Consider the following 16782-nt stretch of genomic DNA (forward strand, 5'->3'; position numbering starts at 1 on the left):
AAGGTGTTTCTTATGTATATAGTTAAGGGGATATATAGGATGGTTTTCATTGAAATAGCAATTTTAAATTTAATTATAATAATTTCTATAATAATCACTGAGACTTACCTTAGGAATGTAATGAGAAGTTCTTGTAAGCAGTTCCTGGGACTATAGACAATATGCCATGTATTTGGTCTTTCTGTCTATATGTCTGTCTGTCTTTCTTCTTCCCTTCCTTTCCCCTCCCTCCCTCCCTCCTTTGCTTCCTCCCTCCCTCCCTTCCTCTCTCTCTTCTTCCCTCCCTCTCTCCCTCCCTAAAAACAAACTAACAAAATAAATTCCTTGAGAGTCCTGAGCCAGGTGCTCAGCATGGAGACGTGGCCTCAGTCGTTGACAAGACTTCCCAGGGGTAGAGCTCACTTGGTCATGTGCCCTGTGCCCTGTGCCGCTGGCCATTTCCAGCAGCAAGAAGTGAGGCCTCAGGAAGCAACCTGTGGGAGAGAAGCTCTCGCTCCGTCGTGGCTTGTGGCCACCACAGCAAGTCTCCGCATTCCTGGAAGCGGCTGTGATGGGCTGCGACAGTATTCTTTCTTAAAGGGTATTAGTAAGTGGCTGCAAGACCCCTTCCTGCCTTTCTGGGCATCATCAGTGCTTCTCCTGGGAATGGGCACTTCATCAGAGGTGCTAAGACTTCAAGGATCATTCTATGATGAGCATCTTTAAAAAATGGAGGGAAGGAGAGGGAGAGTGAGAGAGAAACATTGATGTGAGAGGGAAACATCGATCGCTGCCTTCCACACACCCAACTACCAGGGATGGAGCTGTAAACCTGGGCATGTGCCCGAACCGGCAGCTTTTTGGATCATGGGATGACGCCCAGCCAAATGAGCCACGTGGCTAGTCGATGAGAAACTTGAATCTGGGAGTTTTCCTTTTATGATGTAGGAACAATCCTTAGGCAATCTCAGCGTCCCAGTGGCACTTCTGTCTTCAGTCAGCTCTTGACTTGTATAGGAAGCAGCTTTTGCAACACGAGTTTCTGTCTAGTGTTTACTTGGGTGGCCATGCTTGACTTTGAATATATTTGTCAGGTTTTGGATTCTTTAACCTTTCCTAACTAGAAGGCAAAAAAGCAAGCAAACAAACAAAGAAGCAAACAAAGAAAAAAAAAGAAAAAAGGAAAAAAGGCAATACTTTATTATTATTATTATTTTTAAAGATGTGGCTTCCTTTTATTAAGAAGATTACAGGTTATGGGACAGCTTGGTTGCAGGAAATGGAGTCATGCCAAAGGACACTGGAAGTAGTTTGAAGGCATCCCCGGTGGTCAAATTTGGGACAGTCTGAACATGGAAAAGAAGGATGGCAATTGGTTATTACACAAGGAAAAAAAAGTGTATGGAGGAGTAGAGGGGCGGAGAAGGAATGATAGAATTAGAAAAAGCGCTGTTTTGCAGTCCCAAATGGAATAATGGAGGCAAGAATCAACGAGTGCTATAAATCCACATGAAAAATAATTAGGAAATAGGACAGCCACCTGGTTCCAAATCCTCACCCCAGGTGCTTTTGTTTTGTTTTGTTTTTTCTTTTTACTGATATAAAGGGGGACGTGCCCCTTTACCACAGAGATGTGGCCGTATCCATCTAAACCAAGCGACCCAGCGTGGCATCAGTCATAACTGGATAGCATAGCGTTCCCTGTGCCCTGATGGGAGGGAAGAGGAAGTTCACAGTATGAGAGTATTTCTGCCAAAAAGTGTTCAACGTGTGTCTAGACTTAGCTTTTGGCCCACAGGAAATACAAGGGATGGACGAACAGATTTTCATAATAAGACAGAAGAAGGATGTCGTCGATTCAGAGTGATCAAATTTGAGGAATTCCTGGAAAAGCGGGAGAGTACCAGTGACCTCTTCCAGACCCAGCACATGTTTGTGGATGCAATAGCATCGAACTAGCTCCGGGGCGAGTCGGGAAGGCTGGTTCTGGACAGAAGGGAAGGCCCGTTGTACAGTCCTGGCTCGTGTATGCCTGCCACAGTGGCTGCGTTTCACATACACTGCATGTAGTTTGCTTTCAGCGCTAAGACCTGCTGAACGAAGGGCCGGAGCGCTGGGCGGCAGTCACGGTGGTCTTTCCCACACGGGGGACGGCTGACTTGGGCGGGGACTCTTCGGGAGGGGCAGGGGCCATTACATTTGCTCCTGGGTGAGCGCTGAGTCGGCCACTTAATTATGTCAACAGAGCAGTTGCAGAGGCTGCCAGAGAGTCATTATTGTCCGTCTTGGCTGAATGCACGGCTTTTAATCTCTGAGAAGCGCAGAGCCACGCCGGGTCCTGCAGGTCCCCCCTGCATGTTTCAGAGAGAGCAGCTCCATTGTTTTTGAAAAGTCTTTCTCATTCCCTCTCCCTCTCCCTCTCCCTCTCCCTCTCCCTCTCCCTCTCCCTCTCCCTCTCCCTCTGATTACCTCTTCAATCCTCTATTTCCTTTTGCAGCAAAATTTGAGAGTCTGTATTTCCACTTTTTCTCTTCCCATTGTCTCCTGGACCTGCTGCCATCCACCGCTCCTTCCCACCCCCACATAGCACCTGCTTTTGTCTCGGGAGGCCGGGGCCTTCACACTGCCCGGCTCCGTATCCAGCGCGGGGCCGAAATCTTATCTGACCGTCAGCGGCTGCTGGCCCAGCCCATCACCTCTTCCTAGAAACACGCTCTTTCCTTGGCTTCAGGGTGGACTGGTCCCTGGGCTGGTCCCCTTTCTCCCTGGTGGCTCAGCTCACCTTCCTCCTCATCTCCTGGCCTCCTAGGCTTACCCAGCCCCAGGCCCTCTCCTCTCTGCCTTCTCCCAGGTTGTCAGACAACATCCTGGTGAAAACCACGGTTGTGTACACACCGTGTACACATACTCCAAAATCCTAGCTTTATTTCTATTTAAAAAAAATATGTTTTCTTTGATTTTAGAGAGAAAGGGAGAGGGAGAAAGAGACATTAGTGCTGAGAGAGAATCATCAATCGGTTGCCTCCTGCACGCCCCCTCGTGGGGATCCAGCCACAATCCGGGCGTGTGCCCTTGACCAAGAATTGAACCTAGACCTCCTGGTTCATAGGTTGACACTCAACCACTGAGCCACGTGGGCTGGGCCTGGTTTTATTTTTTCTATTGCACTTTATCACCACATGAAAAGAAAAACTAACGTTTTTTGTTGCTGAGTTTGTTCTGGTCTGTCTGCGTAGAACGTGGGTTTTACCAGGACAGACGTCTCGTCTGCCTTGGTCCCAGCCCGTCCCCTGTGCCCAGGAGGGGGGGGTGGGCTGCTTGGTCAGTCCTGCTGCAGGGGCCACCGAGCAGCAGCCTCAGGGACGGAGGGCTTCCCCTCCCGGTCGCTTTTTACGGCATCCGGGTGTGACCGAGGGCAGGCAGTGTGTGCATTCACGGCATACTCATCGCTGTTTCTGTCCCTCAGTTTCTCTGTTTGAAGAACATACGGACCTTCCTCTCGGCCTGCTGTGAGACGTTTGGGATGAGGAAGAGCGAGCTCTTCGAGGCTTTTGACCTGTTCGATGTCCGGGACTTTGGAAAGGTAACGCTGCGTTTTATATTCTCATGTATTTTTTTTTTTTTAATTGGAGAACCTTTGATCAAATACTTGTTTCTTGTTGAAATAGGACATGTGACTTAAGTAGCCTACATATCTCAATTATTTAGTTGAATTTCACATTGGTGGCTGAACCAATATCTATTATCTATCTATTATCTATCCATCTAATCTATCTCAGTAGCACTGGTCTCAGTGACATTAGAATTGTTGCCTATTTCAAGCAGTGTAAGAGGAACCTTTGGTGCAGAGGTCAGTAACCATTCTCCATCCTTTAGAGCTAGGGGGGCCCTCATGTCTGGGGACCAGTATTGTTTCCCTCCCGTCCTCGATATGCCCCAAAGACTCCCCATTTTTGGAAGCTGGGAATGTTCTGTTGCCCCTCTCTATTTGACTTGGGTGGGGGGCTTGGGGAGAGGAGGCCACGGATCACTGAAATGTTTGAGGTTGTGAAATAACTCCCTTACCAACAGCTATTTCCAAGGACATTTGTCACGTGGGAATTTGTTAACGTTATAGTTCTCGTGTGTGCCCCAAACACGTGTGTGTGCTCGGTGACTGGAATCGCCCTTCCAAAAGGGATGGTCACTTATTTTGTAGCCTTTGGGCATAAGGTTACACTTCCTGCATGTAAGAAGCCATAAAAGAGGTAATGACGTGAGTCTCCATGTCCCCATCCCCCGATTCCAGTCCTTCTGTGAGCTCTGAACCCCCCCACCCGCCAAAGCCCCACATGCATCCCGGCAGGACATGGGGCAACCTGTGCTGGTGTCCCACTCCCTGCGTGTCTCCCGGGGACCCCTCCTGGCCTCCGGTCACAGGAAAACGCCCCCGACCCAGGGCTCCTCGGCGTGGCTCGTGGCGGGTGCAGGTGCCTCGGGGACCGCCCTGGGCCTGGCTGGGAAGATCCTCGTTGGCTAGTGCCCACGGATCAGCCACGAAGACAGTTCCTGTCTGTTTTCACAACCCAGGATGAAGCGTTTGACATGTAAATCTCTCTTCTTTCAATTATCTGTTTGAACTCCCACTCTTGTTAGAAGTTTGACGTTTCTCCCTCGGAGTATTTTCCATCCTGAATTACTCAAGAGTCCCCGGGGTGTCTGTGGTCCACGGGCCCTAATCAGCCTCACTGCCAAGCTCCACGTGGCACTCCGTCTTCAGCCGTGGCCTGCCATTCGGGGTCCTGCGTGGTTCCGTGGACGGCTCTGACACCCCCAGCCTTCTGCCCGCCCCCCCAGCACTTCAGTTGGCCCCCATGGTGACCCGGCCAGGCCACATGCCCCCAGCTCTGTGGCGAGTTCTCTTCAGGGGCCCCCGGGTTGCTTTCTTGCCAGCACACTTGGGTCAGGGCCTCCTTATTATTAACCGGCTGCCTCCTGCACACCCCCTGCTGGGGATCCAGCCTGCAACCCAGACATGTGCCCTTGACTGGAATTGAACCCAGGACCCTTCTGTCCACAGGCCGATGCTCTATCCACTGAGCTAAACCGGCCAGGGCGAGGGGGTGGGGAGGTCTCCTCATCCAACCTCTATGGAGGTACCGACTCCCGCTCTCCGAGCAGCATTGGGGACCTCTGGTCTCCTTCCTCCCAGAAGGCCCGGACTTCCCTGCCCATCAGCCAACTGCCAGCCTGCAGCCGCCCAGCCCTCCAGGGTCCCCAGGAGACCACCTCTGTCCGCCCACAAAGGCCCTCTTCACGCTCTCCCCCTCGGTGGGAGGGGGCCTGTCTGTATTTACATAACTGAGAGCTCTCCAGTGATTCCTTCCGGACAAAGAGAGCTTGGTCCAAGGCCTCCTTTGTGTCTGTTTAGACGAGAAAGGGCAACGGCCTCTGGCCTCTGGAGAACTGTCTGGACGGCTGACACCATGGCGGCATCATTAGCATTCTCCTTTGTGTTTGCACAGAGCGGCCTTCTGAGGAACCTCTCCCTCTCTTTCTGTCACTGTCGTTGCTGCTATATTTCACCGGGGGAGTCAATGCCAGGCCGCTTTTCCCATTCGCACCGCATCTCACAGAACCCTCGTGCCCGAGCCACGCACGGGTCATTCTTCACACGCTGGTGATGACTCAAGTTCACGTTGGGTCTGCTCTCTAGTAGTTTTTTGAGCCAGTTCACAAAACCCTTCACTGTTTTCGAGCCTTAATACAGTTGAAAACCTCTAGAAGGGCGTTGCCCAAGGAACCCCCTTGTCTTGAGAAATATGAATAGGACGCCTGGGAAAAAGCATCCTTGTAAACATGAGTTGGGTAAACGTGCAGGCCGTGTCCTCCCGCTGTGGGAGGGGCATGGCACGCTAAAGGCACTGACAAGTCCTGCTTCGGAGACGGAAGCAGTGCGGTTGCAAACTGTGCAGCCCATTGCCAGAGCAGCGGCAAGAGGGGCCCAGAGTGAGCTCTCGTTAGGGTTGGATGTGATCTGTGAAAGGGAAGGAGAGAAAACAAGAGGAAGGAACGGAGCAGGGGCAACTTAGCGCGCTTCTCTCCCTTTTCAATGAATATAAGAAAAATCTAATGGCATTTACACTCACTTCTGTAGATATATTTTGCATCCCAGTCAGTCTTTTATGTCTCATTTTTTTCCCAAAGGTTTTTACTATATTTGTCCATTCTTAATTTTCCCTGTATTTCAATCAGCACTTGCTGATTATCTGATGGAGACTTGGTCTCTCTGGAACACTTAAAAGCTTTTCTGGGGTGTGTGTGTGTATGTGTGTGTATGTGTGTGTATGTGTGAGTGTGTGTGTATGTGTGTGTGTATGTGTGTGTGTGTGTATATGTGTGTGTGTGTGTGTGTGTATGTGTGTGTGATTATTTCTTTTAAAAATGAAAATATTGATTGTTTTGTGCTAGGAAACTTTCTAGGAACAGGTTTCTCTGTTTTTGAGGTTACGCCAAACATGCTGCTTAGCACACCTGTTCTTCTTCCATCTCCGCTGTGTTCAGAGGCCCTCAGCCCTGTCCAGCCCTTTTAGTGTAGCTTACCGAGGGCACATGCATACGGGGTTCATGGAGTCTCAGCTGCTGTCCCTCGGGGGTGAATGTGATGGCTGGGAAGTCCCCAGGGGGCTGGGTTGACTCCGTTAGGTGGTAGCACAGTGGCCCATGACTCGTCCGTCCAACAGCGGTGATGTGAACCCTCGGCCGTCAGGCCTTCAGCTGTTGTGCATGTGCATTTCCTATCCACGGGCTCCTGTGGAAAAGGAGGGCAGTGTTTTCCGTGTTTACTCGCCCTGTTATCTTTTGAATGGCTTATGCACATCTGTAGGGGCCCGGGAGCCCTGGCGCTTGCCCAGTGGGCAGAATGGAGGGGGGAGGGGCAGGACTGGATGGAGCAGCAGGAAGCCAGCCTCAGGAGCGCTCTGAGCACCAGGCAGCTGCAGGAAACAGTCTTGGCAGCGGCTGCAGCGGTGGGTCAGCCATGCATGCTTCCTCCGGAGAGACGCCAGCTTCTGAGTCACTTGTTTTCTGCCTGCAGCCCCCGTGTCTTCGGAGGACTGCAGTGGAGACACTGGGTTGGTTCTGGATCTTCCTCTGCTTAGACGGCCTCGGGGGTGTGAAAGGTCCCGCTGAATCGGTGTGTTTTAGGACTATTGGTGTCAGGACCAGCTGGTGGATAGGGCCGTCAAAGTCATTAGGTTAGAACCATGGTCAGTGTGGCTCTTCCACTAAACACGTCGGCCTGGGAGAGTCTATGTTGAAGAAGTGGCGTTAGAAGAAGTTTAAGTTTAAAAAATGTGGCTCTCAAAAGAAATCTCAGTCGTTGTACTGTTGGTATTTGGCTCTGTGGACTAATGAGTTTGCCGACCACTGGGTTAGAATGAATGGGTGGCACTTACATCTTCCAGGTGTTCTCCTGGGAACTGTGTGCACCCAGCTTCACACGGAATGTGCTGGGTGACCCCAGGCCTCTGCGTTCCCTCGCTGGTCTCCTGTGTGTCTGTGCAAAGGAGCTGAGGGGGGATGCTTACTGCTTCTGAGTGGGCAGATGCGTTACAGATTGTTTCTGCTCTGTAGCTGCCTCTCAGAATGTGTCTCAGAATGATCACCCTGGAGTCATTGTGTGAGGGTAGAGTCTACCACTGTTACCGGTCAAGTCTAGGTTAGGTTTTTTTTTTTTTTTTTTTTTTTTTTTTTGTGTGTGTGTGTTAATCCTCACCAGAGGATATTTTTCCATTAATTTTTTTAAGAGAGAGTGGAAGGGAGGGGGTGAGACAGAGAGAAACATCGATGTGAGGAGACACATCTATTGGTTGCCTCCCACATGTGCCCTTATCAGGCCTGGGGATTGAGCCTGCAATCGAGGTACGTACCCTTGACTGGAATCGAACCAGAGACACTTCAGTCCCCAGGCCGAAGCTTCATCCACTGAGCAACTGGGCAGGTCAAGTTTTGAAGACGATTGATACCACTGGGTGTGGGTTGGGTAAAGTCACAAAAATGCACTGACGGCCAGATCCAGGTGGGAACGAACTCTGCGTCTGCCCCTGATGTCTGTGAAGCCTTACGTCGCTTTAGCGAAACCACTGCTGACGGTTTTCTAGTGGCCTTTAGGTTTTCGGGAGGAAGCAGCAGAAAAACATGAACTTACTGACTGTCAGATGATAAAGTACAATTTCTCAGAGAGCTAATCAAGTACACTTTCATGGCATTGTAGACAGTGAAACTGCTCTAGAAGGGGGACGGTATTAACGAGCATTGCTTTTTCAAAAATGTTGTTTTCACTTGGAATTTTCATAAGTAAGTAGACGTTTAGGTAGATAAATAAAGCAATCCAGCACACACACCATCTTTTCTACACTGTTCTGGGCTCCCAGTTGGATTCCCTTCTATAGTACTTGAAAGATTCTGAGTGATGGCACAGAATTTTCCTCTGCAGCAACAGTTCCAATTAGTGGATGGTGAATTATTTAGAAAATCATCACTAATCTATTTTCCTACCCATTGGCCCTGGAACAGCATAGAATTAATTCATAACTCTCCTATGGGACAATCCCTCAAACACACGAAGCCCCCTCTTAAATCTTTCCATTTTGTTTATAACCTGCCCAAATCTGAGAGTAACTGGAAATAGCTTATCAAGACAGCACATCGAACACAAGCAGTTAAAGGTTACAACATCTCAAGACGAGGAAGAGATGAGTAGCTAAGTGGAGGAAGAGGCACTGTCATCATACCCACTCATCGGAGGACGAAATTTATCGCCCAGCTCGTCCTGATGAGTCAAGGGAAAAACATAATCCAGAAAGTGAGCTTTTGAATGAGCCATAAAGCCTTTGTGTCCAGTAGAATTTGTACAGAACACAGTAAGAAGTCCCAGAATGAAAACAATGACAGAAAGAAACCTACAGAAATTTAGAAAGATTACTATGCAAAATAGTTGTGAACATTAGACATTTGCTTTATCTGCCATTGTTTTATGCATATACTTTGCTAAGAGGATTGAAACAGATAACGTTGTATATAACGTTTCCAGGGTCATGCCTGACACATGAGAAGGTGCTAGAAAAATGGGAGTTGATAAAATATATATTTAAACATTATTGGTCAGTTGAAATCGGTTTGGCTCAGTGGATAGAGTGTCGGCCTGTGGACTGGAAGGTTCCAGGTTGGATTCCGGTCAAGGGCATGTACCTTGGTTGCGGACACATCCCCAGTTGGGGGTGTGCAGGAGGCAGCTGATAGATGCTTCTCTCTCATTGACGTTTCTAACTCTCTATCCCTCTCCCATCCTCTCTGTAAAAAAATCAATAAAATATATATATATATGTGTGTGTGTGTGTGTGTGTGTGTGTGTGTGTGTGTGTATGTATATATATATAAAATATATGTATATATATATTTTAAACATTATTGGTCAGAGACAGTGACTTCATATAAACCTCCGGTTCCCCTTTCTTCACACGAAACCTCTCTTTTCACTACTGTTGGCATTGCATCCCTTTGTGGTCAGGGTATGAACTGAATTTCTCTGAGGAAGCAAACAAGAGCGAGATGAAAATGTAGAGAAAACAAAATGCACGAAACATTTACTACGGATGGCTCCGTGATAATCAGTAGCCTCGCTACCATGTGTGATCCGTTAGAATTCTATCACATGCAGGCTGAACCCCATGACATTGCTAATATTTGACACACTTAGTCTTATGCGGTTTAACCTAATATTTTGGCTCTAGATGGCTTATGAAGAAGATACATAATTGTTTTAAAACGAGAAGAGCTGTTAGTGTGGATGATAGAATTGATACTTTCTGCATGCCTTTTTTTGGGGTGTGCGTGTGGTAAAACTAGAACCAAAGAAGCATACGTGGTAGGGAGTATGTTTTTCCTTCAACACAAAGGGGAACTTGGAAACAGCAGCGCACTACTTCTGTTTCCGTGACAGAAAAAGTTCTTGGAATTAGTCAGGGGACCCGGCTTTGTGTCAGGAAGAGCCATCCAGCTCTGTCTCTTAGTATTGGTGACCCTGTCCTTTGTTAAATCATCTCTTGGCTAGTCAACCAAAATGGAGTGTTGACTATTTGAAAATCCAAATGGCCACAAATCTGGCTAACTTTTAGCAGGCTCTGTGTAATTAACATAAGGTCTGTATTCATCTACCCAATTCTTTAAAAATATATATATATATTTTTATTGATTTCAGAGAGGAAGGGAGAGGGAGAGAGAGAGATAGAAACATCAATGATGAGAATCATTGATTGGCTGCCTCCTGCATGCATGCCCTCTTGTGGGGATCGAGCCCACAATCTGGGCATGTGCCCTTGACCCAAATCAAACCTGGGACTCTTCAGTCCACTGAGGGCTCTATCCACAGAGCCAAACCAGGTAGGGCACATCTACCTGATTCTTTGTGAAGTTGTAGTTCTATGTTGACAAATGAATACATGTTAGTACTTTTTGCTTAATATTGTTAGGTCGGCCTTCCCAAATTTCAGTTTCCTTAAGAACAGTGAGTTGTCCACCGAAACCGACTTGGCTCAGTGGATAGTGCATCTGGTCTGGTCTGTGGACTGGAAGGTCCCAGGTTCGATTCCAGTCAAGGGCATGTACCTTGGTTGCGGGCACATCCCCAGTAGGGGATGTGTACAGGAGGCAGCTAGTTGATGTTTCTCTCTCATCATTGTTTCTAGCTCTCTATTCCTCTCTCTTCCTCTCTGTAAAAAAATCAATAAAATATATTAAAAAAAAGAAAAAGAATAGTGAGTTGTGGCGTCCAAGATAAACAGATTTAAGTTTATTTTTTAGACTTTACTTTTGTCTGGAAAGGAAAAAGCATCCTAAACTAGGGATTGGGCACCAGAGCGTTGGAAAACATTGTGTGCTGCTTCCATGTCCACCGATGGTGGGTACCAGGCACTCTTTTCAATAGCGCATTTGGGGATTTTGCCCCCTCCCCGCCCCTTTGCTTGATCCCTTCCCCCAGTGACCTGTGGGGAATGGACCCGTGGCTCCCTGGGGAGTGTGAAGGTGCAGCTCCCTGGTGAAGCTGCCCAGATGACCACGCTCACACTGTCTGGCCTCCCCTTTGCCCTCTTCCTATTACCAATGCCAATAAACTAGCTCATTGCAATGATAACACAGTGAGTAAATGGAAGCAATTTCTCTATAGTTCTCAAAATATTCTATAGCACAAGCACTGTATTGATACGGCCATGCCTTTTGTAGGTGGGTAAATTCCTGTTGGTTGAAATACCTTTAAGATGATGCATGTGAAAAACACAACTTACTTATCACCTGCTTCTTTGCAGCCACACCCTGACTGGCAGGAGCTCTCTCCCGGGGCCTGCTCCCTCAGGGGCGGCTTCCTGCGGGATCATCACTTCTGGTTCCCTCCCGCTTCCTGTGCATTTAAAGAGCCTTCACCGAGCACAAGGATAGCATGTGGGGTGACTTTTCTCTCTCTCTCTCTCTCTCTCTCTCTCTCTCTCTCTCTCACAAATAAAGATGGAAACAGTCTCTTCCTGAGCCCGTCTCAAAAAGAACACAATGCTTTCCATTTAGTTGGCAAGCACAATTAACACGAAAGGTAACAAGCAGTTTATGATTGAAACATAAGATTTGCTTTTTTGTTCCTTTTCTTAGTGTTTTCCTGGTGAAGATGGGGCTTGGGATTACAATCGAATTAAGATGGAATGGATGTGGGGGGGACAGTTTCAGAGAACGCCCTCTCAAGGCCAGGGGAGGCGGACACAGGAAGTGCATCAGGCTGAGGGAGCCCTCTTCTCCCCCACTCCTGCCTCCTGTCTCTGCCCCTGGCTTTGGGAATGCGGGGCTGCTCAGTTTCTGTTGGGGGGGTGGAGAGGGGGGAGAAACAGTTGCTTCACTCCATCCCAGCTGCACCTGCGCTTTTTCTGCTTTTGCTGCGGGCACCTTCTGGAATCCTAGAGCCACTCCTCTCCTCCACGTTCTGAGGGGGGATGCCAAGGGCACACTTGCCTTGAGGAGCTCTTCATCCTCTATCACCCGGCCATCGGCCACCCGAAAGGAAGGGGTGTGATAGACTCCGTTAGATGCTTGGACGCTGCAGGGAGAGTTCACGGCGAGGAAGAAAACCCTCAACCATGGCTGGTCATTCTGAGAGTTTTGTACGTTCAAAGGAAGAAAACTTGGGTAGACTTAACCCTGAAAGGTAGAAGTCGGTAGGGAGCAGGGAAGGCTGAAGAACCGTTTCAGATGGTGGACAGAGAGAAATTGCATTTATTTAAGGAAAAGGGGTGGAGATATTAAAAGCGAAGGGCTCCACAGCCCCGAGCCAAAGGGTCACCTGGGTCCATGATGGCAGCAAAACATGCTTAGGAGAGTGCAACAAGGAAGGGCTCAGACGCAACCGAGAGCCCAGGTGGGGCCGTGGTGGCTCACTGGGTGGTCAGAGGAAAGGGGGCCTTGGTCACGGGTTCTGGGGATGAGCCTGGGACCAGCTGCCACTGCCCATCTCTCCCCTGGTTGCAAGCCTTGTGGGGTCCCGTGGAGGTTAGGGGATACATGCCTGTGGGGGAAGAGGGGAAAGGGAATGGCATTGGGCCCTTCGCCCTGAGAGCATCCCTTCCCTGCAGGTGGAAATCTTAGGGGCGTGTCTCAACCGGAGCTTCCTGAGCTTTGCAGGTGAGCTCTCCCCTGATTGGTCAGGGCCAGAGCAGGGTCATTAGTGTAGCGTAATTTACTTTCCAATGATTTTTTTTTTTAAGTTTAAATATGAACATTTTAACAGTGTTCATGGTTTAAATATGAACATGGAAGCACAAAACACCTTAGAAAACATAAGTCCGTTGGGAGGTCGAGAGGTGTTAAGACACCGATTGTGTTATATCCTGTGGTTGGTCAGTGGGAAGACTTCATACATGAGAAGAAACATTCTTAAGTTACTAAAGCTTTGCCTTTTACATTCTCTCACATAAAAATTCAGTTAACAGTGAAAGCCGGGAATTTGAAAACGCTGAGGGCGGGGGTCTGTGGGATGCCTGCTGGGATGGGAGCTCATTCCCGACCAGAGCAGCCTGCGGAGGTGTCTTACCCATCGGGACTCACACTGCCATGCGGACGCTGTGGCGGACGCCCTGCCCGCGGAGCGTAGAAGCTGAAGGGGACCTGAGGCAGCTTCCGGTCTAACCTTTTCCTCTTCCGGAGGAGGACACGGAGGTCCAAGAGAGGACCACTGACTTCTCCCTGGCCATTCTCTGTGCTCTTTCGGAACCATTTTTGCTCTTGGCACCTTCTGGCATCAACTACGGGCTATTCCCACCCCTATCTCCCCCCCCCCCCCCCAACAAATTCTCCAACTTTCTGGACTCCAACAAGGTGTGGCATCTTCATTCGGTTCCGACACTAACCACGTGGTGTCGTGTAGCCCCCGAGGTTCAGGGCTCAGTTCCACAGGGTGCTCCCACCTCAGGTGACAGTCCTGAGTGTTGGAAGCTCAGGGTACCCGCCCTCTGTCCGACGTGGCTGCAAAGTCGAGCGTTTGCACAACCCGCTCCTCAGAGTTGATCGTTTGCTGGAAGGCTCCCAGGACTCATGGAGGCACTTAAGTTCCTGGCATTAGTTTTGAAATAAACTGGCTTTGAATTAACACAGACCTGCCCTTCTATACAAAGCAAGCCTTCCTTACTTGGGCTTGTTGTTTTCTAAGAGCACTTACCCGAGTGTTTATTTAACTTGATCTTTTTCACAAAACAGTGAACCATCTTGGGCTGTCCGACTTCTCCAGCCCTGTGTATACAGCCCACTGACTGTCAAAAAAGCTAAAAGGAACCGGAGCCCCGGAGTCCATCTTATTAGAGGAAAGAACATTTAATACTCAACGTAACCACTCAAAAATAATGAACTGAGAGGATTGAACATCAAGATAAAATCTAGGAAGTCCCCCGAATTCTTAAATTCTAGGTGCTTTCTACCATCTCGCTTTTGGGAGAAAGCGCCTCTTTTAACTTTTTCTAGATAGTCTTTGCTTTATCATGTTGGCACTCAGATACCTCCCCTTTCTTGATATTTGGATATAGCGTTTCTCTCTCTTTTTAAATCTATTACAGATGATCTATCCAGTGATTCTCATCACTGATGTTTCTATCTCTCTCTCCCTCTTCCTTCCTCTCTGAAATAAATAAAAACATATTTTAAAAAGTGACCTGGCATAATAAAATTAGAAGCCGACAGCAGCCTGCTTCTAATGTGCCCGGTGTTTCCTTTGGACTTGAAGGCTGGCTGGTTCCTCCTGGTTGTACCTTCCTCCTGTCGTCTAGTGATGCCCTTGGCCTTGAGTGACATTCGTCCTGAAGCCCATCCCTGGCCCAAGAGGAAGTGTTCCTGAATGGAGGCTGTGATCTTCCGTGAGGGAGTGACAGGCGGTTTAGCTACTACATTCACGTGGAGTGCGTCCATCTAAGTTTTGCTTAAATCTTAGTTCTTTCCACGAAATAAAACGTGTGTGTGGTGTGTGAACAGCAGACCTCCAACCGGAGAGGGTGCAGGCTCATTCGAAAGGGCCCTGGGGAAGGCCCCTCATTCGGAGTGAGAGATACAGACCCCAGAGCCCAGTGGCCACAGTTGCCCGGGAAGGACTAGCCCCGCAGGGAGCACATTCCTGGCTGGACCTCATGAACGCACAGGAGGTGAAATTTTTAACTCTTAGCTCACCTAGATTCCTGTTCACAACACAGTGCTGTACTCATACCAGTGCCAGAGATTTTATTAAACTTGTGTTCATTGCACTCACCTATAAAAATACAGAGAAAGCCTGTCATCTGTTTTGACATGAAATACATTCCTTCATTATATTACAAAAGATTGTAAGCCATACATGGGCATTATAAAGATGTTTTTCAAGAGTTAAAAATCGAGGTTTAAAGTGTTTAATGTTGTGTTCGCGTGTGCTGGGCTGAAGTCAGTGGAACTAACTTTGGTAGGTTACTTGTGACTTCAGCTGCCAAATGCCCCCACTTAGAGGACAAAAAAAGATGCGGTTCTTTCACAGGAAATGCTGTACAGGACTGTGGTTTATGTAAAGGAAATGCCCACCGAGAGACACAAATGCTGTTAGTAGTTAATGGTGCACTTGATGCTTGAAGTGGAGCTGAGTTGGTATAAATAACTCTCACCCCAGCTTTTATGTTCATAATTGATTCTAACCCTTTAGGCAGGGCTTGGTAGTGATAGTGACTCTGGGTTTTCGCATGGCCTGCTAATGGGATGCAGGTAGGTGAGGGGACCGCATTCAGGCCATGAAGACAACGCAGACAGGAGGGTAAGGGGCTTTGGTTTGACTGGGACAGTGTCACATGACGAGTCAACCCAGATGGAAAGCCCCTATAGCGGTGTAGGAAGATTGGATAATGGCGGGGCCATGTCCCTTAGAAAACCTAAGTCAGGGACCTCCCATACGTGTCATCTCATGTGCAAATCTGAGCCGCTGGTCAGGGCTCTCTGGACCACTGCTGAGAGGATTTAATGTCTGGGGTCAAACAAAAGAAGGGTGATTTGATCACGACTAATTTGGGACATTGGCACCATGCTGATCAGACTTCCTAGAGATGCCTCTCCAGGTTTGTTCATCGTTATTTCTTGGGTGTGATTTTTCAGCCAGGTCTGAATCCAGCACAATGGCCTGCTTCCCTCTCACGTTTCTTGGCTGTGTAGACGGGAGGACAGACCCGGCCAGTGTGATGGCAGTCGGAAAGTGCGACACACAGGGAATGCCGATTTCATGTGTAGGCTAGTTCCGTTCACTCACACTCGGGCTTGGAGAGACAGAGGGACGAAGGCAGATGGTTACGTGCCAAATGGTGCTTTTCTTTCCACTCCAAGCAAGTCTCCCATGTTACCTCTGTCCGGCTGAGTCTCCGCAAATTTGATTTTTGCTTAGAGAAGCCTTGACTGGTTGTCCCACGGATGGTTTGGAGCAGAAAAGACCAGATAGAGCTAAACATATATTCCTATGAAAATACTGGAGACACGACAAGGAATATATGGAAGGTGATCTATGAGAAGTAATTAACTGTTAGGCCATGAATAGGTTAACTTCTACTAAAGATTTTTCTAAGATGAATAGAGCAAAGAGTTGCAATGAAAACATTTTTAAGATGAAAACTAGCAAACGGTGATAGTATTTAGTGCTTAGACACAGTTGTCATCCGCTTTAAAAAATAGCAGCTCAGACTGGCATTGCACCCTTTCCTTTCCCTGTGTCTCCTCCCTGGTATTGATATTGCTTTCAGGTCCTCTCCAGACCATCGATTTGATTAAAGCAGATGCGATCTTAAACACTTGGCCTTTGCAGCCCCAGCCTCTCAGCCTTTTGTGAGCGCGCTTGGCGGTAACGAGCTCAGGTTCCCGAAGGCCCTTGGTTTCTCACTGAGACGGGAGTGAGGTTCTTCCTGAGAAGCGTCCCCTAGCACCTATCAGCCCCCCTAGCACCCATCAGCTGCCGTTTGCAGAGGTGCCGCCCACGGGGGCGACTGTGAAAATGACCTTGTGAGGTTTTCAGTGTTTCTGCACACTCACACGCACATGCACACGCACACACACACTCACACTCATGTTATTACACTGAGCCACTGGGATGCCTAGGGGAGGGTGGGGGTTCTCATTCCCTCTGTTCACAGAGGAAGCACAGGAGGGTCAGTGACTCCCAGGCTAGCAAACAGTGGGGCCAGAGAGACAGCCAGCCTCACCCTAGGCAGACAGCCACCTGGGAAGCTCTCCCGTTTCGCTGAA

At 48.6% G+C, this 16782-nt stretch overlaps 1 protein-coding gene across 3 annotated transcripts in view; it reads left to right on the top strand.

Moving 5' to 3' along the window:
• VAV3 (vav guanine nucleotide exchange factor 3) overlaps positions 1-16782 on the top strand; it is a 143527-nt gene that overhangs the window by 17325 nt on the left and 109420 nt on the right. For all 3 annotated transcript variants that reach the window (XM_084866071.1, XM_084866069.1, XM_084866070.1), the window contains exon 2: positions 3446-3562. In XM_084866071.1, coding sequence (XP_084722197.1) covers positions 3446-3562 — 117 coding nt within the window. The remainder of the gene's footprint in view (positions 1-3445; positions 3563-16782) is intronic.

The sequence above is a fragment of the Pipistrellus hanaki genome, assembly GCF_964339955.1.
Source record: "Pipistrellus hanaki genome assembly, chromosome: 18".
Lineage (NCBI taxonomy): Eukaryota > Metazoa > Chordata > Mammalia > Chiroptera > Vespertilionidae > Pipistrellus > Pipistrellus hanaki.